Source organism: Cydia pomonella, chromosome 8, assembly GCF_033807575.1.
Source record: "Cydia pomonella isolate Wapato2018A chromosome 8, ilCydPomo1, whole genome shotgun sequence".
Classification (NCBI taxonomy): domain Eukaryota; kingdom Metazoa; phylum Arthropoda; class Insecta; order Lepidoptera; family Tortricidae; genus Cydia; species Cydia pomonella.
Genome location: NC_084710.1, coordinates 2,028,327 through 2,053,725, shown reverse-complemented (window position 1 = coordinate 2,053,725; position 25,399 = coordinate 2,028,327). Strand labels below are relative to the sequence as shown.

At 38.3% G+C, this 25,399-nt stretch overlaps 2 protein-coding genes across 2 annotated transcripts; one reads left to right on the top strand and one right to left on the bottom strand.

Moving 5' to 3' along the window:
* Positions 1 to 55: 55 nt before the first annotated feature.
* On the top strand, positions 56 to 17,644 carry LOC133520385 (nuclear envelope integral membrane protein). Its single transcript, XM_061854776.1, has 8 exons — positions 56 to 373; positions 672 to 793; positions 1,591 to 1,804; positions 3,272 to 3,438; positions 4,398 to 4,613; positions 5,799 to 5,923; positions 8,854 to 9,015; positions 15,699 to 17,644. The coding sequence occupies exons 1-8, from the start codon at positions 298 to 300 to the stop codon at positions 15,862 to 15,864; spliced, it is 1,248 nt and encodes a 415-aa protein (XP_061710760.1). The 5' UTR covers positions 56 to 297; the 3' UTR covers positions 15,865 to 17,644.
* A 961-nt stretch (positions 17,645 to 18,605) lies between these two features.
* LOC133520387 (ras suppressor protein 1) lies at positions 18,606 to 25,233 on the bottom strand. The gene is made up of 4 exons (XM_061854777.1): positions 25,053 to 25,233; positions 23,751 to 24,124; positions 22,686 to 22,800; positions 18,606 to 20,411 (listed from the first exon to the last, which is right to left on the bottom strand). Exons 1-4 carry the CDS (start codon positions 25,201 to 25,203, stop codon positions 20,191 to 20,193), a joined length of 861 nt encoding a protein of 286 aa, XP_061710761.1. The 5' UTR covers positions 25,204 to 25,233; the 3' UTR covers positions 18,606 to 20,190.
* Positions 25,234 to 25,399: the final 166 nt, after the last annotated feature.

Sequence of the window (25,399 nt, the reverse complement as noted above, 5' to 3'; positions counted from 1 at the left end):
GTAAGCGAAATAGGGAGGTAACACGTCGAACGTGGTTCGCGGTAGGCCCTCTAATAGTGTATTGTCCTCTACGTGTAATACGGACCATAGACCTTGCATTGTCACTTGACTTGTCACTGAAACGTCAAACGCAAACCGCCGCTGACCAAGGCGACCAAGCTCATAACGTAACTAAAACTAAATAACTAATAAGTTAATCAAGCAAGTTTTTGTCAAAAATTTAATGAAAAGTGCTAGTGCATCGTGTTGATAGTTATAGGAAGACGGTTATGTACTTTTATTAACAGTTAATTAAACATGAAGAGATTACAACGGTTGCCAATTTTGTTATTTTTAGTGGTATTTTCTCAAGCTCACTCCGTGCCGTATGATGGTATGGTATTATTTTACGATTCTTTACTTGGTATATTAAAGCTCGATTTCTAACACTTAAAGCTAGGTAAGATTTAGAGGTTATGTTTTCGTACATTAAACAAATTCCATATTATTGACTAACATTTTGCAATTTCAAAGAGCTGTAGGCATTCACGCGTTTACGGCATCAAAAAGCATGTTATAAACTGCTAAAAGCTTAACTGAACATAGTTAGACTTAGTTATTTATTCTATTCTGTGCTAAATATTGCAAGATTGGTTACAGAAACGTAGCTTATTTCTTTACTTTTATTACAGTGCATTGGCTGAGCGGCTCACAGACCATAGACCGGGATATATCATCTACAAAACAAAATATAGACATTTATTGCTACCGAGGCATAACTAAGAACATATTGGCTCTGTGGCAAACAGCTAAGGTAAGTTTGTTCAAGTAAGGTACAAAATTGGGCTTATTATATTAAATTATTTACATTTTACACATAAAAAGGCTCTTAGTCACAGTTGAACCTCTTTAGTCTAACCTTAGTGGCTTCTGTTGACATTTTTGCATTATTTTGGCCAAATGGATCATTATTTGGATATATATATTTGCCGTTACTTATGAATATCGATGTTTAAACATGTACAAAAATGCATATCCATAAATACATGTTGCTTTTCTTGGTCAACCTACCTTACAAACAAATGTTTTACATTATAATAATTACTTACAAAGATGTTTATTCAAGAAGTTTAAACATAGGTACACAATAATAGTATTTATCAATTCAATCAGCATAAAATGGAAAGAATAATACTTAGGAAAAGCTTGCTTTAAAAAATCCCTAATGCAGAATTAAGATGTAAAAGTCGTATGAGAGATATACTCCAAGCCGCCAAAGAGCTGAAATGAGAGTGGGCAGGGCACGTAATAAGATACAGTAACAACAGATGGCCCCAAAAAGCCATGTCCTGATAAGAACTATTAAAAGGGTGCAGAAACGACCGAGGACCTGATGGTGTGATGAGCTGGCCGACTTTGCGGGATTAACATGGAACAGACAGGCTATGGTCAAACGGAATTGGAATTAGATAGGGGAGGCCTTTGCCCAACAACAGGATTCTTTGTACTACTAGGCTACACAGTAACAGTTTTATAATTAAAACAATATCCATTGCCACTAAGCTGTACTAACTGATAACATTTTTTTTTATATCAATATTTTTCTTACAGTTCCACATAAGGATAAAGAATGATGAATTCAGCCAATACATCGGCAGCAGCCCGGCCGAGGTGTACAAAGAGTACACAGAAGACAGCTACGGCTGGTCCGTGGTCAGTCCGTTCCATAAGAGGACCTACAGAACGGTGGCTATAGATCTGTTCAATAATACATGCATGGCCATCAATACTAAACATAGGCACAGCATAGAGTTGCAGATTATTAGTAAGTACAATGTGTTTAATGTAGATGTTAAATCAAAACTCATTTTACAAGGCTGATTGTTCTTTTGACTGATATTATCATATTTAATTTTCAGTTAGTCAGTCAGTTAATTTTTTTATGACCCATATGTTTGTTACCATTTTTACTGATATTCAAAAAGGAAGAATATTCTGTAAGACAATAATCGGTGTTTGGGTCACATTTATGAATGAATGAATGAATATTTTTATTTCATGTAACACATGCACACATATTTTTATTAGTAGAACTTACAAACTAAGGGGTTAGTAGGTACAGCAAACACTAATTTAAAATAAAACAACACTGATGGGGGAATGTAATCCCTCACAGTGCGACAAGTAGGGACAGTCAACCCTATCCGCTATCATTCGTAGGATGCTGTTGGGACTGCCACGCACCCGGCGCACCAGGGATGCTGCGCGTGAACGCATGGTAGTATAAAAACAGTCCACGCGCGCCGTCACGAACATCCCCGATGCGCTACAGAAACGGGGCAGCCCCATCAGCACCGGGAACGCATTGTTGTACTGGACCCTAAGGGCCCCATATGCCCGTTGCGTATACTGCGCCCACAAATTGCAAGTGTAGAGGGTAGTGCAAAATGCCCTAAACAGTGTGACTTTAACCTCTTTTGAGCACCTTGCAAATCTGCGGGCGATCATATTCAACATACATTTATACAACATACATTTATTTTTTGTGTTTTTGAGACACGTTAAACATTCTAACTAATTAAGTGCCAAGAAAAAAAGAAATCAAATTAGTACGGAAAATGTGAATTACGGGGCTACCAGACCAAATTCGCTGTTTTTACGTCGCTATAGCATGCTTGAATGTTGGATAAACAATTAAGTTCTGTACACAATCATTTAGCTTGATTATTGTTCTTTAATTATTTCTGCTGATATTTCAAAAAACATACTGTATCACAAGTAAATAATTTTTCCGTTAACCCTTTCCTCGAGTCAAATTCTCCCTTATTATGCAACGCTTAGATATGAAACTTTAACCATTAGTGAATAATCATGTACACTTCAATAACATCTACCGATTTTTTAATTATATAAAAAGTTTTTGAAAAATCGATACTATTCAACTTCGTGTGTTACCCCGGCGTACGGATGACTGCGCGGGCGACGAGAGGCAGTTGCCGCTTGGCCGTCGTACGGGTAACCTGTGTCACGCGACGCGCGCGCAATTATTCTCTGTCAATTTTGAGTGATGGGATACTGTTTATTTATATAATTTTAAAGTGAGTAAGTCAGTTTCAAGTGAGTGATGCAATAATTTGTTTGCTTATGCAAATTAAAATTGTCAAGGTTAAGAACGAGGAATGGGGGTCGAGGGAGTTGGAACGCGAGAGGTTATTCAGATAGGAGTCGGCCGTAACAAAGCACAAATAGTTGTCTTGTAAAAACGTCAAACAAAAATGTCCCTTGTTTCCAGGGGTGGATATCTGGCGTGTGCTGTTAATGTTCCTAGGCGCATGCACTGTGTTCTCATCACGCGCGCTCAGCGGGAACCCGGTATTCTTCTACCTGTGCGGGGTTCTTGTGGGCGTGTCAGCTTCGTTCATGGTGCTGGTTTATTATATCAGCAGGCTTCTACCTAGGGTAAGTGATTCTTTTAGTAAACATATCGACAGATAGCCCGTCAGGGGTGGTCTGGAGCGTGCTATTAATGTTCCTAAGCGCATGCACGGTATTCTCATCGTGCGTGCTCAGCGGGAACCCCGTGTTCGTCTACCTGTGCGGGGTTCGTTTGGGCGTTTCGGCTTCCTTCATGATGTTGTTGTATTATATCAGCAGACTTCTACCCAGAGTATCGGAAATGTATCACATGATCACGGTGGGTTGTGACCAAATATCACGTGTAATTTTTCGTACATGCATAGCACGAAATTTTAATTAGGGAATTTATAAATTTACTAATAAATATGTTCTAATTCAGAGATTATGTATAAATACTTAAGAATATGCAATGGAATAGCGTTGTGAGTGGAGTTCAATGATACCATAGTATTTATGTGATCTAGTGTTTACCTACCTATCAGTGGCGGCGCGTCAGAAATATTCTTAGGGAACCCGGAGCAAATTTTGCTTTCCTTTTCTCCATGAACTGATCGTGAAAGTATTCAACGGGCTGAAATTAGACAAGCCGGTGAGAATCGAGTTCTTTGAACGATCCGCCACTGCTACCTATGTAATTATTTGTGTCAATGAATTCCTAATGTGATAACCTGGTTTAATAGTTTAGTAACAAAAGCACACAATTTCGCATAGAGCAAAAGGCAATGGCGGATTACGGCTACGGATTGCAACCTTACGATGACGGTACAGCACATTACAGCCCAAAGAATATGCAATTTCCTAGATTCAACGGGCATTAGTTATGAACTTAGAGCCGCCACAATAGATAATGGCTGGTCAACGTGGCACTCAAAGAACTCCATAATTCAATAATACATAAATAATTCGACAAAAACAATTGATTCGTCAAGAATGGCCAATTTAAAGCTAAAATTTGACCATAAGATTTTTTAATAAACTTAACGAATAGTATTTCTGTGCAGAAAACCTTGACATACGGCGTGCTGATCGGCGGTTGGACGGTCGGCGTGTACATCTTCCAGCAGATATGGGAGAACATCCGTAACATCGTAATGTCATACCAGACATATCTGTTCTGGTATACGCTGGTTGTGGGATTCATCAGCTTCCTGGTGTGCTATAGGGTGGGACCACCGAGGAATCAGCGAAGCAAGAACCTTGTCATGTGGACACTGCAGGTAATCATTAAATTGAATACGCGAGGCTTAGGCTGCGATACGCGTCATACTCGTGAACGGGTGCTGTTTGTGGAGACCGGTCTGTTTAAGCTTACACGGGCTACATGTTATGTTATGTTATAAGTATGTAACTTTACTTTTGCGTGGCATTACGGCCAGACACTTCATTCGGTTCTTGTCTATTTGTCTGATTTACCAGTCTGGCCTAGTGGGTAGTGACCCTGCCTATGAAGCCGATGGTCCTGGGTTCAAATCCTGGTAAGGGCATTTATTCGTGTGATGAGCATGGATATTTGTTCCTGAGTCATGGGTGTTGTCTATGTATTTAAGTATTTATAAATATTTATATATATTATATATATCGTTGTCTAAGTACCTACCCTCAATACAAGCCTTATTGAGCTTACTGTGGGACTTAGTCAAATTGTGTAATAATGTCCTATAATATTTATTTATTATTTATTTATTAATTATTTATAATAATTATATATAACGGGCGACCCTTTACATCTCTAAGGACAAGTTAATGATCGTTTTGAAATATTTTTTTTATCTCTGACACTACGAGACTTTTACATAATATCTTCCATACATTTAGGACAGACTTATATGATGTGACGTCACATCACCTTTTTATTTTGTTAGAGGCGTTTCAATCGTCGAGTGCGAGCGTCAGACTTTAATTCCATTTCTGACCTTTGTGTTGCTTAAATGCCATGAGTCCTACATAGACATTTGATCCTCAGAAAAATCAAGATCGTTCGACATTATTGACAAAAAACAGTCAAGTAGCCAATTGTAGTTTTTAATTTTTGATTATTTACATTGCTTGTAAAAAAATTACATGTAAAAGTGTCTCTGTGGCCTATTTATTGAATAAATCTTTTATGTTTACTAAAAGGTGCATTTTATAAAGATTGTATTGTTAACCCGCATAACTTAATCAAATATTAAGGAGAAAAAAAAACAACTTTTGACCGCGCAACTACCGCATATTGTACGGAACCTACATTAGCTGTCAAATTCGAATTAATCTCAACTGTACACTCTCTAATACATCAAATTTTGAGTATTTTTGTCACTCGCGCGACATGTTTCGGAGAGCCTAGGTCTCCATTTTCTTTTTCACGCCTAATTTTATAGCGACAAAACTTGAAATAACTTGAAACTTCAAAATTTTGTCAGGGCATTGGCGTACTGATGATGTTCTTCAGCAGCGAATATCAGGAGGCTTCCACGGCCGTGGTGGCCGTCTGCCTCATAATAAAATACTTCCCGCAGTCCGTGCTTAATTCCATATATGGATACTGGTAAGTGTTTGTGGTCAGAGATCGGAAAAGGTGTACTACTAGGGTTTTGACAACCGGTTTGGCATAGTGGGTAGTGACCCTGCCTACGAAGCTGATGGTCCCGGGTTCAAATCCTGGTAAGGGCATTTATTCGTGTGATGAGCATGGATATTTGTTCCTGAGTCATGGGTGTTTTCTATGTATTTAAGTATTTATAAATATTTATATATTATATATATCGTTGTCTAAGTACCCTCAACACAACCCTTATTGAGCTTACTGTGGGACTTAGTCAATTTGTGTAATAATGTGCTATATATTTACTTAGCTGTGGCACGGCGTCCATCCCCATTGAGCTTGCCCAATTTTTGGAGAGCATAAGTACTTAAAAATAGTTTTGACTAGCCGCCACTGTTATTTTCTTAAGTCCCATGGCTAAATATTTCTGTAAGTAATTATTGCCATTATTATAAAGTTAAAACAATCATGCAAACCTACTCGTATCTTCAGACAGTTGGTAATGTAACTACAGAGGGCCTACCGCGAACCACGTTCGACGTGTTACCTCCCTATCACACTTACGTACGAATTTACATTAGTAAGGCCTCCATGCCATACATTCCGGAACGACGCAGGACCTCAGAGTTGGGAACATGGTCCTGCCACTTGATCCTGAGTATAGACCGCAGACACCTCAGGTGGTAAGTGTCCAGTTTATTTATGTCTGTTTTGTAGAGGCACCATGTCTCTGGTCCATATAAAAGGACAGGGATGATTGCAGCGGCAGCTCAGATGGTGCGGGCGCGTCCTTCGAATGGATGACCACCGCTTGCCTAAAGCTGTGCTCTACTCTGAGTGTATAATACCAATAATAACTTATGGTTGCCAAACTTATGGTTACAAAAAAGCAGCACCAAAAACTTAATGTGTGTCAAAACCATATGGAAAGAAGCATACTTAATATAAAACTTAGAGACAGAGTCAAATTGTCCATAATTAAGGAAAAATCAAAAACAATAACTAAAATAATAAAACAACAGAAGTGGCGCTGGACAGGCCACATGATGAGAGAAAACATAGATAAGTGGACAAAGGACCTTGTAGAGTGGTGCCCTAGATATAATAAAAGAAGGAGTGGCCCACAAAAGTTTAGATGGTCAGATGATTTGAGTAGAATAGGAGGAGGTAAATGGATGCAAACAGCAAAGGAAAGAAATAAATGGAAAGAAATGGAGGAGGCCTACGTCAAAGGACGAGTTGAGGTCAATGTTGTGAAACAAAATTAATTACATTAATTGTGATAACTGAAGACTTCAATAATAAAGGCTATTTACATTACTCTGAGTTGGCGGTGGGTAAGCGGAAGCACGGTGTCAGCACCTGCGCCACAAGGACGTGCTCAAGCGGCATCTGAGCGCTTGCGCCATCGACCCTGAGCGTTGGGAGGAGCTTGCTGGAAGGAGGTCTTCTTGGCGTTCTACCATCCATAACGGTGTCAAAACATTCGAAGATAACCGCCTCACTAGCCTAGAAATAAAACGCCAGTTACGGAAAGAGAGACCTAAGCCCTCCTACGTGTACACGTTCAACGCAGCTGGCCAACTTTATTGTCACGCGTGCAATAGAGTATTTAAGAGCAAGTTCGGCCTGGCCAGCCACATTAGGGCTCACGCTAGACAATGTCCATAATGTGTTTATTTGGGGTCGCCGTCATCGAAAACGATGAGGAGGACTATATATATATATATATATATATACGAATTTACAAGTGCGACAGAGAGGCAACACGTCGAACGTGGTTCGCGGTAGGCCTCCTGGATCTACTTGATGCAGTCACGAGTAAAATAGCACACCGTTTCGGACCCGTGGTAGTACTTACGATATTTTAATATTTATTAATTTCTTACCCCCCTTATTCATAAACGTCTACTAAAGTTACGAAGCCCCTAATAATCGTTTGTCACTTTCCAACGTATTGGTATGATGGAGAGGGACAAACGATTATTAGCGGCTTCGTAACTTTAGTAGACGTTTATGAATAAGGGGGTTAATGTCTATATTAAGCCTATAGTTCGTTTTTTTTAGAAAAAAGGTAAACAATCTTGACACGTCTTTTTATTGAAAAACCGCTTTTTAAAAATCGGTAACTATTACTTAAGTAAAAAAAAAGCGGTGGTGGCCGAGTGGATATGACGTTCGACTTTCAATCCGGAGGTCGCGGGTTCAAATCCTGGCTCGTACCAATGAGTTTTTCGGAACTTATGTACGAAATATCATCTGATATTTACCGCTAGCTTTTCGGTGAAGGAAAACATCGTGAGGAAACCTGCATACATCTGCGAAGAAATTTAAAGGTGTATGTGAAGTTCCCAATCCGCATTGGGCTAGCGTGGGGACTATAGCCCGAGCCCTCTCGCGCATGAGAGGAGGCCTGTGCCCAGCAGTGGGACGTATATAGGCTAAATTATTATTATTATTATTAACTATTACTTATGAAAGCAAAATAATCTAAAAGATCGTTTATGATTTATAATTGGTACATATTTGCAGTGGCTTATATTTCAAAAGTATTTTTCAATAGAAAGACTCGACAATATCGCTTGCTCTCTTTCTAATACTACACCATCGGACTATAGGGAGCGTGCATGAACTGTAGGGGGCAGCACAGGAGCCGTCAGATTTTTAGCGCGAGGCGTAAATGTGATGTTTATTGTTCCGATGTAGCCCACAAGATGGCAGAACCTACTATGCACAAGAAAACACGTGACGTTTGAATGTACATGTTTATGGTTCCGATTCAGGCCACAAGATGGCAGATCCTCCAACGCGCACGGTCCCTATAGTATTTAGTTTTGCACGCTTTGTCAGTGAAACATAACTTTTCAAAGTTCGATATGATCCTCAATAATCCATATTCGACTGTATTCCGTCAACTTTTGGTTCATTTTTAGGCGACGCAAATTCCCGCCGAAGCCGCGACTGCTGACGAGTGAAGAGTACTACGAAGAGGGAGCGAGAGAGACAAAGCAAGCTCTCGAGAATTTGAGAAAGTATTGTTCGAGCCCAGATTGTGCGCAGTGGAGGATTATGCTCAAACTTAATGACTCTAAAAGGTACATAAGTCCGAATACATTAAATATCGTATAATTCTGAAAATCACCCATATTTTCATCTGATTAGATTCCATTTTCGTAATTACGGGATGGTTTTTCAACGCTGAGCCATACTCTATCGAGGTGAATAAGTCATACCAAAGAGAACTGAATGTTATAGAGAGGTAAAGTCTAAGAAAAAAACGTGCTCCTTAGTGACATCCAAAATTTATGGAGATGTACAGCGCCATTTCGTTTACCTGTCAAATTCGAAGCACGAAATTGTCTTAGATTTTACGCATCTTACTCAATGTATCTTATTTTTACTATAGAATTGAGTTTATATTTGCTAAAAAAATGTGTGCTTCCTAGATATTGGCTAATCTGATGTCATCATTTTCTTACGCATTTTTGGCCCTAGTGAAATCTGGTCAGTATAGCAAAATTTACCAGTGCTCGGGGTGTTACCTTGAGGTCAATTATTGATAACTGCTTATTTAATGTCGTATTTTATCTTTCTAAGGTCCAGCTAGTGTTGGTCAAGACTCGAGTTCTCTGAGTCCGAAACTCGACTCAGTTTTTCAGACTCGCATATTAAGTCTCGAGTTTTTTTGAACTTGTTAGAGACCCGAGCCTTTTGTAGATACTTGAGTCCTTTTCAGAGGACAATTTTTTTTTTCGCAAAATTTCGAAGTGCATTTAATTGGTCCCTTTGGACCCGGGTACGTCCTTAAACTACGTCCACAAGAGAGGTATGGGCATTGTGAATGTCATCTCGCTTTGTGTGGTAGGGCACAGCACAGCGGATGTCATTCCAGATCTAGAGCAGAGCCCAACTGGGGAAGTACCTCCACCTTACAGAAAATCGCAGCCAAATAACACTAGACCCTACTCATAGTGTTGTGTTCCTGCCGGTGAGTAAGGTTGCCAGAGCTCAACGAGGGGCGGGAGGGTGTTAGGGTCGGCAACGCGCATGTAACTCCTCTGGAGTTGCAGGCGTACATAGACTACGGATACTGCTTACCATCAGGCGGGCCGTATGCTTGTTTGCCACCGACGTAGTATAAAAAAAATTGGTATTGGATCAGGCACACAAATAATACAATAACGCATGATTCCTTTACTTTTATTTAGGTAAAACCTATGAAATTGTTGACGGGAGTCTTTATTCGGGGGCTCGAGTCCTTTTGAGTTGCTCTTAACTCTTCAAGTGGCATATATCGCTTTTGAGTTATTGGAATTTTGATTTTTTTTTTTATAACGATAGGCAGGCGTTTGACCACGATCTCACCTGATGGTAAGTGATGATGCGGTCTACGGCGGAGCACGCTTACCTATGAGATACCTATTTACCCTAGCCTTGAAGAGACCCAGATTGTACTCATGCGGAAACACAGACTCGGGCAGGGCATTCCACTCCTTGGCAGTTCGCATAAGAAATGTTGAAGCAAAACGCTTCGTGCGTATTTGTGGAATACCTACCAATCAAATTTGAAATTTAAAAGACATAATCGGTCGGGAGTCGACGGCCTACTACTAAAAAAAAAATATATTAATACTACTACTACTCCAAGGGTTAAAAAAGACTCAACAAAGTACTCGCATCGGAACTAAAAAATACACGGGAGTTTTTTAAGCGCCGAGTTTCGTAAAAACAAGTCGAGTTCTTCAAATTCAGACTGAAAAGACTCGAGTTCCCACCAACACTGACATCAGGGTGTCAACAATGCAACAAATACACTTTTCTGCCCTCCGGGCGGAAAGCGTCAACTTTGCTCCCGCTGCGCTAAACGAAGTTGCCGCTTTCCGCCTCCGTCGAGCAGAAAAACAGTATGCGCACCATGGGAAGAAACGTAGGATATTCCATCCCGCGTGTTTGCCACCCTCGCCTTCGGCTCAGGTGACAATTTTACACGCGGCACGCAATTTCCTACTTTTCCTCCCTTGGGACACAAATAACTATTGTAATCTCAGGGATTGCACTCTAATGGAAGCGAAAAAACTGCTTTTCAAACTGCTGCACTCACAGAATTATGCCGAGACAGAAGACATGTTTGACAGAATTATTTAGTCTGAATTTTTAAGTTTATTAATAGCCTTAGTTTGTAGTTTAGTATACTAGCCGTAATTTCTTACCAAATGTTACATTTTAAATCGTAACTAGTTCTGATATTTAAATTGTAATTGGTTCCCCGCGATACAGGCGTTGCCTAGTGCGGAGACCCCTGGTATAAAATGTAAACAGAAAACTGAAATAAAAGATCTTTACTCTTACTCTAAATATCCAATATAGGCAGGCTAAGCTAACTTTGCAGCGTATTTGATAGCAGAGTGTGCAAGTGTTATTTGAAACGTCATAATTTCATAGACGTTTGACGTTTATGGTAACACTACCACAACCTGTGCTATCAAAAAATAGCAAAATTGATCACCGCTGTGTGCGTATGTGTATAACATTATATTCCATATTACTGTACACGGTAAACAATAAATGTTTTCTTTTCAATTAAATTCTATTTTATTTTATTAGATACACTAAACAGATATCGTACAATATCAGACGTTTGACGTTTATGGTAACACTACCACACTCTGTGCTATCAAAAAATAGCAAAATGGATTGCCGTTGTGTGCGTATGTGTATAACATTATGTTTTCTTTTCTATTCAATTCTATTTAATTTAATTTATTTTACTTTATTAGATATACCAAACAGATAACTTACCGCCACCTATCAAAAACTTAAATACAATTAGTACTTTTAAATTAAAACTCAAACAACATCTTCTAGAATATCAAAGCATGCTACCTCCTGGTACTAGAGTAAAACCGTCGTATCTGTAGTGGTCGAAATCGTTCTTATGCGCCGTTCAACTTTGTTAATCTCGGTACCTACTTATAGTAAAATTATTACATTCATGTTATTTATTTCCTCAATATATACTTTATTACCCAACGTATTTATTTAGCCTAAACATTAAACCTACTTTCACATATGTCATAGTATCGTACAGTATAATCTTATAAATATATCCATAAACATAAACATATATTTGCATACCTATATTATTTTCTACACAAACTTAAACAGTCTTAGCCATACAGTTTCCGACAAGCAGCAAGTAAATTCGTATTGTACGAAGGGTCGGCCTGAAAACCAGCGTTGTAGTAGGTAAGCCTGCTGCAACACATGCTGAGGTTCGCTCCTTTTTAGCATCATAATTTTAAAAGTTTTTTTATATCTACATGTTGTTTTGTAGTATCGCCTGTAAACATTATTCAATGTGGTGTTAAATAAAAAAATTCTATGTCTATGTCTAGATACCGTACACTATCATGAAACATACAATTGCATATTATGGCTTAAAAACTAGTACGAGATCCAAACCAAGTGAACAAAGCATGATTTACAAGTAAGCAAAACACAATAGTTATTTGTTTTACAAGGGAGCAAAGATGTTGTTTAACCGCTCGTGCTGATATTGATACCCGAGCACGCGAAAGGTTCCAAAATTAAACCGCGAGCCTCCGAGTGAAACACGCAATTTTTCACCACACCAACGCGAGGAAAGTACTAACTATGCAATACCAAAAAAATCTAACTAAATGTAAATGAACGTCATAAAAAAAAAATCATTTAAAACCAACCAGCTAACATAAGGAAACAAAAACAACTCAAAATTAACATCTGAATACTTTGCCCCACATGTGGATAAATGTAACTTTCTCATTAGTTTTTGAACAATCAGTTGGTGTGGACGGTGTGGTGAAAAGTAATTAGACACCATATTATAGCTGGAGTAAAAAATATTAGAGAATAAATAGTACATTACTATAGAGGACGGGAAACGAAGGGTTGCAGGCCAAGAGAGGTATGGGCAATGTGAATGTCATCTCGCCTTGTGTGGTAGGGCACAGCACAGCAGATGTCATTCCAGATCTAGAGCAGAGCCCAACTGGGGAAGTACCTCCACCTTACAGAAAACCGCAGCCAAATAACACTTGACCCTACTCATAGTGTTGTGTTCCTGCCGGTGAGTAAGGTTGCCAGAGCTCAACGAGGGGCGGGAGGGGGTTAGGGTCGGCAACGCGCATGAAACTCCTCTGGAGTTGCAGGCGTACATAGGCTACGGGGACTGCTTACCATCAGGCAGGCCGTATGCTTGTTTGCCACCGACGTAGTATTAAAAAAAAAGTAGATATAGACGGCCGAGCGTAGCGAGGTCGGTTAGGGAGACGCGGCCGGCAACCCCGTTTCCCGCCGAGATTTGTATAGTGCTTTTCTCAAACTTGCAATGAAATAATTAAAAAAAAAAGGATGCTGATAATGATGATTGTTTCATGTCTTAATGTGGTGGTTATTCCGTGCGTGGGGTATTCCCTTCAATAGAAGGGGAACAAAAATGTAATTATTTTTGCGCTATCACGCACGCCATTACGCTTTTTTTCTTCTTCTTTCTTTTTTTTTTCTTTTTTATGTTTTTTGTTGATACCGAAAGGGAAACGAAAATTTGATTATTTTTACGCTACGACGCACGGTTTAGGAGATACAGCCCTATAAAGATTTCTGCATGACTGAAAAAAATAAAACTTTTTGGGGCTGTATCTCTTGAACCGTGCGTCGTAGCGCAAAAAAAAAAAAAAAATTCATGTCAACATTTCATTACAAGTTTGAGAAAAAACTATCACAAACTATTATCTCTATTCTATCAAACATGGTGCAGGGTTATACATATTTCCTTATTTTTGTGCATTAGGAAGAAGGTAAACGGGAGAACTTCAAGTTTGAAGTTGCTGATTATTACATTTCACTTTTGAAAAATAATTCACAGCAAATATGACACAATTTTTTTATTTTTTATTTTATTGATAAAAATGTTTACATGACATTACAGTTGAACCAATGCGTCACGAAACTTAAACTAACTAATAATTATAAGTATTAACAATTATAAAACAATAATGGCACATTAACAAATTAAATTGGGACAGTAGAGCACCTAGCATCCATCGCCTCACAGAATCTCAAGCATTCACTATACACTGCCGCCCATCGCCAAGCAAATAGATCGCATTCAGGCGTCGATGCCAGGAGCGCGCCAATTATAAATCATATCTTTTGCTTTCATAAGCAGAGCCCGGAATTCTCGTAGCATTTTTGAGCTGTCATAGGTACTTCTCGTTTATCGAGTTCCGATTATACATTCTTCTTCTTCTTTGTTAGGGGCTATGTAAGGCTCTACAGCCTTAATATCACTGCGACCATTCCTGATCTATTGTTCGATCTGATCTATTCGACGACCGGTCTGGTCTAGTGGGTAGTGACCCTGCCTATGAAGCCGATGGTCCCGGGTTCAAATCCTGGTAAGGGCATTTATTCGTGTCATGAGCATGGATATTTGTTCCTGAGTCATGGGTGTTTTCTATGTATTTAAGTATTTATAAATATTTATATATTATATATATCGTTGTCTAAGTACCCTCAACACAAGCCTTTTTGAGCTTACTGTGGGACTTAGTCAATTTGTGTAACAATGTCCTATAATATTTATTTATTTATTATTTATTATTGTGATCGCCACCTACTACAACTCTCGAAGTAAACCTGCAACTTCAAACAGCTGCAGGATCCTCTTGATCTCGAGAGACCTTAACTCCTCCGGACGTAATATGTGTCTGCCCAGGATTGAGTCACGAGTGCGCATTAGGCAAGGGCACTCTGCGAGGATGTGCAGAGGCGTCTCCTCTGCCTCCATGCAGAGTCTGCACCGCCCCATGTCACGTTTCCCCATAGTGGGCATGTGCTTATTTAGGCCGCAGTGCCCAGTGAGCACCCTTACCAAATTGCGTAGTTGGTTCTTAGACAGCGCTAAGGCATTCGAGGCCGCCTTTTTGCTGAAGGCCTTGATAAGCGCCTTGGAATGATTCAAGCCTGTAGTTTCTCTCCAGAGCTGAATGGTTTTGTAGTGACATTAGGTCTTCCGATTATACATATGTATATCGATAAATAAAGAATACAATATGTAAAATATGTTTACGAGTAGAAGTAAACAACATGCAGTCTTGTCGCGATTTCGAAGATTCTATTCTCTTCGAGATAACCTTTGGATACCAACTTTTAGGAAATTATAAATATAAATTAAAATAATAATATTTTATTGTTCCTTATAAATAATTTGTGCACTGCTTATGTCTTTCAAACATTTTTCGTGAGAAATTGCAATGAGAACATTTTCAACCACTCAAAATTTATCTAAAAGAGATAATTCTTTAGCGATAAGAACGCCTGTTGTTTACCTCTAATCTTTTTTAATATTTATTTATTTTTCGGAGAACCAACAGCTATAAATTGCACAATAGTTATATTTATACATAACAAAGAGCCAATTACTGGTATAGGTTCCCACCGGTAGCAACAGGTTAACAAATATTTTGTGTTGTGCTAAATTATGTATCGATAAAATATGTATATCGGAACTATCGGAAGTCGACAAACGAGAAGTCCCTATGACAGCTCAAAATTGCTACGAGAATTCCGGGCTCTGTTCATAAGTAATATAAAGCATTTTTATTTAACTTCAATATAAAGATACGTCAAGATTTTTTACCTTTTTTCTAACGCTAAAAAACGAACTATAGCTTAGCATGACTCTATTTTATTTTACTTTTAGGGAAAACAGATACAGGACAATATATTGTAACAGGTTCGCATCATTCGTGGAAGGCGATTCCCACCTGAGCGACGAGGAGCTCCTCGACTACGAGTCGTACGCGTTCAGCGCCGAGCCGCGCCGCAAGCCCCAAGCCAACTCAACCAGGATCGGCCCCCTGGACCTCTCCGACGACGACATCACCGACGATGAAATGTGAACCTTGTGGTGTAAGTTATAAGACTGAATTTTGATTTGTTAGCTAGTTGAGTCTAGTCCTATTGTCGCAAGTATTTGACTTTTAAGATAATCTTTTATAGGGTTCTGTAAATTGGAACTCGGTTTCGTCATGTCGGTCTGTCCGTCCGCATGGCTAACTATTTCGCTGAAAGTAAACTATTAGGTTAGGCATATCATTATTCATGTTGAGGATGTAGTTTGCCAAGGTTAATTTCTTTATCTACACACATATCATAAACCCTATATGATGCCTTCAAAATCTGTATATAATGGCCAACATTACGATAAACCGTTTTGTTACAACAAATTTCTTATCTGTGATAATGTAGTTATGGCTATGGGAGGTAGAGGCAAGGAACATAAACTCCATATACCAAAAATTGTCCAACAAAAACCATAAATAGGTGGCGCTACAATACCTAAAATACTTAAGAAAACAATGTAATCATTTCTTCTTTTCTTTCTTCTTTCTATTATTTATAGCTGACAGGTGGACACTTTTGCAACAGTTCTGCCTAAGGAGATTTCGTTCCTTGCCTCTACCTTCCATAGTTATGGCTTCATAACTTAATCAAAATCGATTTGGTTGTACATTCAAATTTGGAACATCTCTGAATAAAAAAACAATTCGATTTGCCCTCTATTCTAATATCAATCGAGATGCCTTTTTGTTCGAAATGAAATGTCAATTGCATACAATTTTGACATATCTCGCATGTTAGTTCGTATCGAATGATACAGAAATAGGCCCCCGACTCTAGTTTGTCTCCGAATAAAAAAAAAATACGAATACGTGACATGCGTGAAAAACGTTTTAATTTACCGCCATTTGACGTACAGTTTATCTTTTAATTAGTCGAATATGTTTTGTGGTTTTTAAAGTAACTATGACAAAAGTTTCTGCGCGAGCTTCAAGTCGACAATTGGCGAGAGGTCGCACAGGACCGAGAAAAGTGGCGCAGTCTTGTGTCGGAGGCCTAGTCTCATTTTGGGTCGCTGAGCCAACGGAGTAAGTAAGTATGACAAAAGTTTCGTGAAAAATGAGCGATTAAAATATTTCGGTGACGCCACCACATACCCGCGTGGTCCGCCAAGAGAGCAATGATGCTTCGTTGGCTGTAATTTGGGTTAGTGAATATATTATAGAAAGATTATAATATGTGTGTAGATAAAATAGTGTTATGTAACTGTACATAATTAGGCATTAAAACACTCGTGTGATTTTAATGCCTTCTATTATGTAGCATTCACATAAACTACTATTAAAAAACTAATTCCACTTTACCACACCAGTAAGTATAAGTAAGGTCTCGGTCTTTAGCCGTTTAGCGTTCAAGCTAATTTGATTGCTTAATACTTACGATATTAAACAACTAAATTAACTTGAACCATTGGGGCGACACTTCTGCTTTCGGTCACTTTCGGCTCCGTTCGGCTCAGCATTGCTCCGTGCAATTATTAGGCTTGGCACAACTTGACGTCCCTTTGCGTGCACGACCACAGATAAGATAATGACTTGAATTTTGACAACCCTAAATAGCCGAAATGGATAGTGCCATACATTAGAAAGGGACAGCGTGATTCGTCCTTGAATCGCTGTCAAACCTCGGTTTTGTAGGAAGTGTAATTTCTGTACCGTTGTACTATTATTTATTCTGCGCTTGAACCCTAACCCCCTTATTCATAAACGTGTACTAAAGTTACGATGCCGCTGATCATCGTTTGTCCCTTTCCATCATACGTCTATAATTTGTCGGAAAGGGACAAACTATTATTAGCGGCGTCGTAACTTTAGTACACGTTTATGAATAAGGGGGTATATGTTTAAAGATAACCTAATTTTTTATTTAACTACATGACATTAATGATCTTTATTTGTCTCCATTTTGCAAGTATTTTTGTAATTGTAAATATGTTAACTAATCTCACAGTCTCATTAAAATGGAAGAATTAGTGTTTCTGCTCGTGTTTTTAATTTTACATTATTTATAGTACTGTTTGTAGTGTTTCTTTTTATTATTTTGTAGCTTTGTTGTCTTCTAACATTTCTAACACCTTCATTCAAATAAGTAAATCTGCAACAATCCTGAAATTTTGTATGATGTATGTATGGATACAAATTTTGTACGTACAAATAGCCATGTTAAATAATCCTCCGTCCATATAATACATAGGACCATTGGCCGAGTTTTTCGACAGAGGAATAAGCTATTAAAGGCAACTCCAAACACTGGACTGATATAATAATCGTTTTCTATCCTTGTACTGGTACAAGTGTTTTTTTCTTTGTTGTTTAATTTCATCTTTGTGTTTCTCTGAAGGCATATGTATGATAATCAAACACACGTAAAATAAAATAAAACAAACAACTAGTTAGTAATAATTTAATTGTATAAAATCCTTGTTGATTTGTAAAATAATTGTGTCTTAGGCTAGCACCATTTAATTATAAGAATAATTTTATTAAATTTCTCATAAAAATATCTCGTCAAGTGCACTTCAATTGATCCTCATATTAGTAATAATAATTAATATTTCTTGAGTGACATTGTTCAATTCGTTTTAAGATTTTTGTATGTTTCATCCAGATGAATAAAGTTATATTTATTCAAATAATATTGTTTTAATAATTTACACAAGGGGGTCATCCATTAATTACATCACACGTTTAGGGGGAGGGAGGGGGTCAAGAAAATGTGACATGTTGTGACAAGGGGGTGGGGGGGGGGGGGGGGGAGTCACAAACTTTGTGACGTCACTTTAACATCACCAGTAATCGTTTTTTTTTTTAGGCGTTGTAAAGTTAAATAGCGAGTATTTGGAACGATTATTCGTTATATTCGTTTAATTTTCTTTCCTAATCGGTTTTGTGTTATAGAATTACTTATATTTTCTTTTATCAAAAGTATTTTGATAAAATATTAATAATACCTAATTCGAAAAATGTGACGTCACACCGGGGGGAGGGTTTTTGCCAAATGTGACCAAGTGTGACAAGGAGGGGGAGGGGTCAAAAAAACCTAGAAATTCGTGTGATGTTAATGGATGACCCCAACCAACACATATTTGTTAAAAAAGTTAATACTTTTCAGTAATTATAATTAGTAAGATCATTTAGTTAAATACAGTATTTTAAAACGTTCTACATATATAACACAAACATTCATAACTCTGTTATTCATTATCTTATACATATTGTTTGAGATGTTATGGCACTGTTTTTTTATCCTTATGCTATGTCCACATGTAGCCATTGCACAAATTTATTTTTCTAATTTACGATTTCTGTTTCCGAAAATTAAGAAAATAAGTGACTGTTTTGACTATTGCAACTAGTAATCGGGCTCCATTATCCCTAATTTTCGGAAATATAACAGTATATATTTTAGTTTTGTTTTTGACACGTACATCTGTCTCCGAGTTAAAATTGTCCAGCATACTATAAAATTGGAATTGAAACTTTCTGTATATCGCTTATAATCCGTATTTAAGTGGCAGTTGTGCTTAAGATTCGTGAGCATCGGCGCTGCCGTTTAAATATAGAACGTATCTGTTGTACAGAAGGTTCAAATTCCTGACTGGTGTTAAAACCCGTTTGATCAAGCACGACACGCCTTCCTGGTTTTATCCAAGTCCACTCAGACCTGACTTAAGAATATGAACTTTATGTAAAGTTGTTACAGTCCATATTTAAGTATACAATAGCTTTAGAATTTGAACCTTATGCATAACAGTTACAGTTTATATTTCAATGACTGTATTATTGCTCCGTCATTTAAATATAGAACGTATCAGCTATGGAAGGTAGAGGCAAGGAAGAAACTTCTTAGGCAGAATTATTGCAAAAGTGTCTAGCTGTCAGCATAAATTATACTTCCAAATCTCTTCAGAGTAGCGCTAGAGTAGCTAAGAACCTAGGCGTTATTGACGGAGTGAAGTGCGCTGTCTATGACTAGATTTTTTTCTCAAGTATTCTAGGTACTGTAGCGGTGAAGGAAAACATCGTGAGGCAACCGGACTAATCCCAACGAGGCCTAGTTTACCCTCCGGGTTGGAAGGTCAGATGGCAGTCGCTTTCGTAAAACCTAGTGCCTACGCCAAATCTTGGATTCATTGTCAAGCGGACCCCAGGCTCCCATGAGCCGGGGCAAAAATTCCGGCACAACGCGAGGAAGAAGAAAAGATTCAAGGTATTGTAGCGCCACCTATTTATGGTATTCTGTCGGACACTTTTAGTATGGAGATTTTGTTCCCCGCCTCCACCTTCCATGTCTGCTGTACAAAAGGTTCAAACTCCTTGAATAATTTAAGACCTAGCACGACTGGCCTTCTTGGTCTTGTCGAGCGTCTGCGGCGGCGGCGGCGGGCGCGCCGACGCGTGCCGCGAGTGCAGCACGCGGTACGTCTCCGAGCGCAGGTAGTCCAGCACGTGGCCGGGACCCAACTTCAGCTGGTCCTCGATGGGCGGCACCCAGAAGTTGCCCTCCAGGCGGAGGACGGACTTGTTGCTGGCTAGGTCCATGCTTCCTGTGGGACGAGTTGTTTGAAATTTTGACTTATTTTAAAATTAGACTGGTCTATGGCGGTGATCTAACGAAGCATATTGAGTTATGGCACTAATGTGAACCTCTTTATATGGAAGCTTGAATTATTTCTGGAGATATTCAATGCAAATGCTAAATGGGTAGGTATGTAAACATAACAAAAGTGTATATAAAGTTACACGTCAACATGAGATTTACATACAAGCAAAAAAAGCAGATCAACAATTATAAAATAACAATTAATGGAAACTAAAGTATTATTGTTTAAAGTAAAAGTAAGTAAAGTATTATTATTACTTAGGAGATGTATAAGGTCTCTAAATTTATCTAAAAAAAAAACAAATGTTCTAATAGCAAAAGTTATCATTACGATTATTTTGGATCAAACTTTTAATTTATAACGGAGCTTTTAACATACGCCTGGGGTTAGGTCAGACTAAACATCCTAAGGCATACCCATTAAAAATTAAAATATATATACAAAGTGTAACACAAAAACCCCAAAGATTGTAACCACGTACTTCTGAGGCCAAAAAAAGAAAAAAAAATACCTATGAGTAAATAAATTTCGGCAAAAATTTTTTTTCTCTTTTTTATATTTTTTTAATATATTTGTACTCGTACATAATATGTTATAGTAAAACTGGCACTGAAAATGAATTTAGTATGCGATTTTTTTTTATAAAACCTAGTTTTTGCAAAGGTTACTTGTCACTTTTTAGGGTTCCTTAGCCAAATGGCATAAAACGGAACCCTTATAGTTTCGCCATGTCCGTCTGTCTGTCTGTCTGTCTGTCTGTCTGTCTGTCCGAGGCTTTGCTCCGTGGTCGTTAGTGCTAGAAAGCTGAAATTTGGCATAGATATATAAATCAATAAGGCCGACAAAGTCGTACAATAAAATCTAATTTTTTTTTTAGGGTACCTCCCCTACGCGTAAAGTGGGGGTGAATTTTTTTTTTTCGCTTCAACCCTAGAGTGTGGTGTATCGTTGGAAAGGTCTTTCAAAACTAATAGGGGTTCTCAAGAAACATTTTTTGATAAAGTGAATATATTCGGAGATAATCGCTCCGAAAGAAAAAAAAATGTATCCCCCCCCTTTAACTTTTGAACCATAGGTCCAAAAAATATGAAAAAAATCGTGGAAGTAGAGCTTAAGAAATACATTAAAGGAAAACTATATCGGACATGATCAGTTTAGCTGTTTTTGAGTTATCGCAAAAAGTTTTCCCTTCATAGTAAAAAGACTTACTTTAATTAGGTACTGATTATGCAAATTTGCCTATTTGTTTAACTCAGGTGAAAGGTACCGTTTCATCCCTTGGTTAACAATTTACTATACTTCAAGCTCCAGTTTAGCTTATTGTGACGGAAGAGTAACTACGGAACCCTACACTGAGCGTGGCCCGACATGCTCTTGGCCGGTTATTAATATCTATCAATAATGATATTTAGACTACGCCCCATAATGGCATCATCGCTATCAAAAAGGCGTTCTCCACTAACTTACAATAAGATAAGATGTTTTTTTACTTGGTATTAACTCTGGAACTAGGCGAAATCCAGAAAAGTTTATATGACATTTTAGTCTATAAATGTGATCAGAAATACACTGTTAAAATCTTTCGGTTTCCTGTGTATGTCTGTGAGAAAGTGTTCTCAATTGGGTAAAAAGTCCTGTAATATATCTATATTAAGTTACCGATACGTGAAAAATAGAATAAATGCGGGATGGATGAAATGGCGACAGGTCTCTGGAATAACTTGCGATCCACGAATGCCCCTTAAACTTAAGGGGAAAATCTACAGGACGATCGTGAGACCTGTTGTAATGTATGGATCAGAATGCTGGGCGACGAAAGTGACGGATGAAAGAAGAGTGCACGCAGCGGAAATGAGAATGTTGAGATGGATGTGTGGAGTGACGAGAAAGGATCGGATTAAGAATGAGTATATAAGGGGAAGTTTGAAAGTAGCACTGGTAGCGGAGAAGATAAGGAGTGGTAGGTTAGCGTGGTATGGGCATTTAATGAGGAGGGATGAATGCCATATAGGAAAAAGAATGTTAGGAATGAATGTTGATGGACGGAGAGCGGATGGTAGACCCAAAAAACAATGGATGGATTGTGTGAAAGAGGATATGAGAAAGAAAGGAGTGAGTGCTGAGGTGACGAAAGATAGAGGAGAATGGAAGAGAAGAACATGTTGTGCCGACCCCACATAACGTGGGATAAGGGCAGGAGGAAGAAGATTAAGTTACCGATCTCCGGCGGCAGCACGACGAGGCGGTTGCCCTGCAGGTGCAGCTCGCGCAGCCGCGACAGCTGGCCCAACTCGCGAGGGACTTCGATGAGGTCATTCTCGCGCATCGATAGCTGCAATACGTTGAATGCATCATGAATTGCTTATAGTCTGTTCGGAAAGAGAATAGTTGTGGAATGTATTGGGCCCCATACATGCCACGATTCTTTTCTCTTTCCGAACAGACTCTAACGGTGAAACTACAGGAAAACAGAACTAATGAAAATTAAAATGTTTCAAAAATGGAGAGTGAAACAAAATTTGGTGACAGGATTTAATTTAAAGTAATTAGAGAATAGATTAAGATGCACCCAAACGTGATGAGTGGCGGAAGATAGGGGAGGCCCTCGCCTAGCAGTAGGACACAACATATGTTAAAAAGGAAAAAAGCTACTAGATGTATACATTGACTGGTAGAGAATGCCTTAAGGCATTAAGTCCGCCATTTGTACCTTCATGTATTGTGCAATAAAGATTAAATAAATAAATAAATCTTGCGAATTTTTAAATAATGCTAATATGGAGTACAGGACATATCTCAAGGTATACAGATAACAGATGGACAACACTAACAACAAGATGGACCATCATCAGCCAAGAGGCAAGCTGGTAAACCTGTCAAACGGTGGACCGGTGACATAGTGGAGGTTGCAGGAAAAGACTGGATGTACAATGCCAAACAGACATTTATGGAAGAAATGGGAGGAGGCCTTTACCCAAACGGGATCCATACCTCTAGAAAGGAGAAAAATCAACCGAAACAACAATAGCATAAAAACATTTATTAACCATCTTCTTTCTTCTTCTTTCTTTTCATCCTGTTACTGGGGTGTAGGGCTCGAACCATTTTCTTCCACTGACTCCGGTCCTGGGCAGCTTGGGTAACCTCCTCCCACCCCATCCCCAATACACCCAACTCTTGCTCCACGGAACGGCGCCAAATAGATTTAGGGCGACCATGTTTCCGTTTTCCGAAAGAAACTAACTATAAAATTAAACAGTATCAAAAATGAAAATAACTTACAATTTGCAGATTCTTAAGGTTCCCAATTTCAGCCGGAAGCAGCTCAAAATCATTATCTCCCAAATACAGAGCCCTAAGACTCTCCATCATGAAGAAATTTCCTGGCAATGTCTTCTCATTCAAGTTATTGTATGTAAGATCCAATATCTCAAGCACTGGAAATGCTCCGAAGCCTCTTGGCAATGTGTACAGCCTGTTAAGCGATACATTGAGGATCCGGAGCTTGGGTAGTGAAGATAAGCTGACAGGCAGTTCTTCGATGTGGTTGTTGGCAAAATTCAGGATCTCCAAGTTTATTAAGTTGGCGAGAGCAGCCGGGACAGTTGAGATCTTGTTGTGGCTCAGGGATAGACGAGTGATGTTGGCAAGTGTGACTGGAAATAAATACTGATTTTTATTCCCTGTCCCTAAAGTCATTATGAGGTTTATTTGGGTAATTCCAAATACTTAATTCATTTATTTAAACTAAAAATAGTGCTCTGTATGATTCAGTAATCTTAGTATTTTTTGATGACTGTGTATTCCAGAATACCACCAAATAAGAAATATGTTATCAACAGGAAAACTTATTTACATATTATGTTATACCTTTAAATGAGCAATGCTTGTAAATATATATATTTTTATACTGCGGGGGTCTCGGAAACGGCTCTAGTGAATTAGATAAAACTTGCTATATGGGGGTTTTTGGGGGCGAAAAATCAATCTAGATAGGTCTTATCTCTGGGAAAACATGCATTTTTGAGTTTTTCATATGTTTAACAAGCAAAGCTCGGTCTCCCAGAGATTGATTCTTTCAAAGAAAAGCAACTAGATAGTAAAGTTTGTGGTATCCACAATCACGCACAGATTTTCAAATCTAACCTTTAATATGACAATACAAGTCAAGGGACACATCTTTGCGAATGACACAATCTATAAAAAACAAAATGTTACAGACTGGGATTTATAGGCACTTATTAAAGTACAATCAGAAACACTAAAAAATTGACATATTAGGAACATCTTGAATACTTTTCTAACAGATTACCTTAATCCTAAATACAAAATGATGACCTAACTAGATGATGAATGATAATTAAGTAAAAAGATATAAATGTTCAGTATATTTTGTTTAAATTTCTGTTTGATGTAACTGTTCCTCACTAATCAGTCATTCATATTTCAGTATTTAGGTTAGAGTGGGCGTCTATAGGTGCTAAACACAGACACACCCAAATGTCAAAAATACAACACAACTAAAACGAATGAAAGCAAAAGTGTCCAAACTGGTTCTATAAAAGGATATATAACTATACTCACACAACCCAGGTATCTCCTCCAGGTTAGAGATCCCTTTATCCACTAAATCTATCTCGGGATTGTTTATCTCCCGCGCTTCTTCAATAACTTTCTTAGCTTTAGACATCTTCGTGGTGTTTGGAATACAGGAAACTGGAGGATGGTGACTCATTATAATATTTTCCTCCTACACCGTATAACACGTTCGATTAAACTAATTTCATAACTTTTTGGTCATGTGCTGTTAAAAATTACTAATGAAATAAGAACCGTAACGTTATGGGATAAAGTTTATTTTACTATGTATTGTTTCCATATTATAACAGCCATCTGTTAAATTCGCGTAGGCAGCTAGCATTCGTTTTCGC

Coding starts and splice junctions, on each gene's coding strand:
- LOC133520385 (XM_061854776.1), top strand. CDS start 298: ATGAAGAGATTACAACGGTTGCCAATTTTGTTATTTTTAGTGGTATTT. Junction 4,614..5,798: donor TTGTCATGTGGACACTGCAG/GTAATCATTAAA, acceptor AAATTTTGTCAG/GGCATTGGCGTACTGATGAT. Junction 9,016..15,698: donor AAACTTAATGACTCTAAAAG/GTACATAAGTCC, acceptor ATATTGTAACAG/GTTCGCATCATTCGTGGAAG.
- LOC133520387 (XM_061854777.1), bottom strand. CDS start 25,203: ATGAGTCACCATCCTCCAGTTTCCTGTATTCCAAACACCACGAAGATG. Junction 24,125..25,052: donor GGAGGAGATACCTGGGTTGT/GTGAGTATAGTT, acceptor ATTTATTTCCAG/TCACACTTGCCAACATCACT. Junction 22,801..23,750: donor ACCTTAAGAATCTGCAAATT/GTAAGTTATTTT, acceptor AACGTATTGCAG/CTATCGATGCGCGAGAATGA.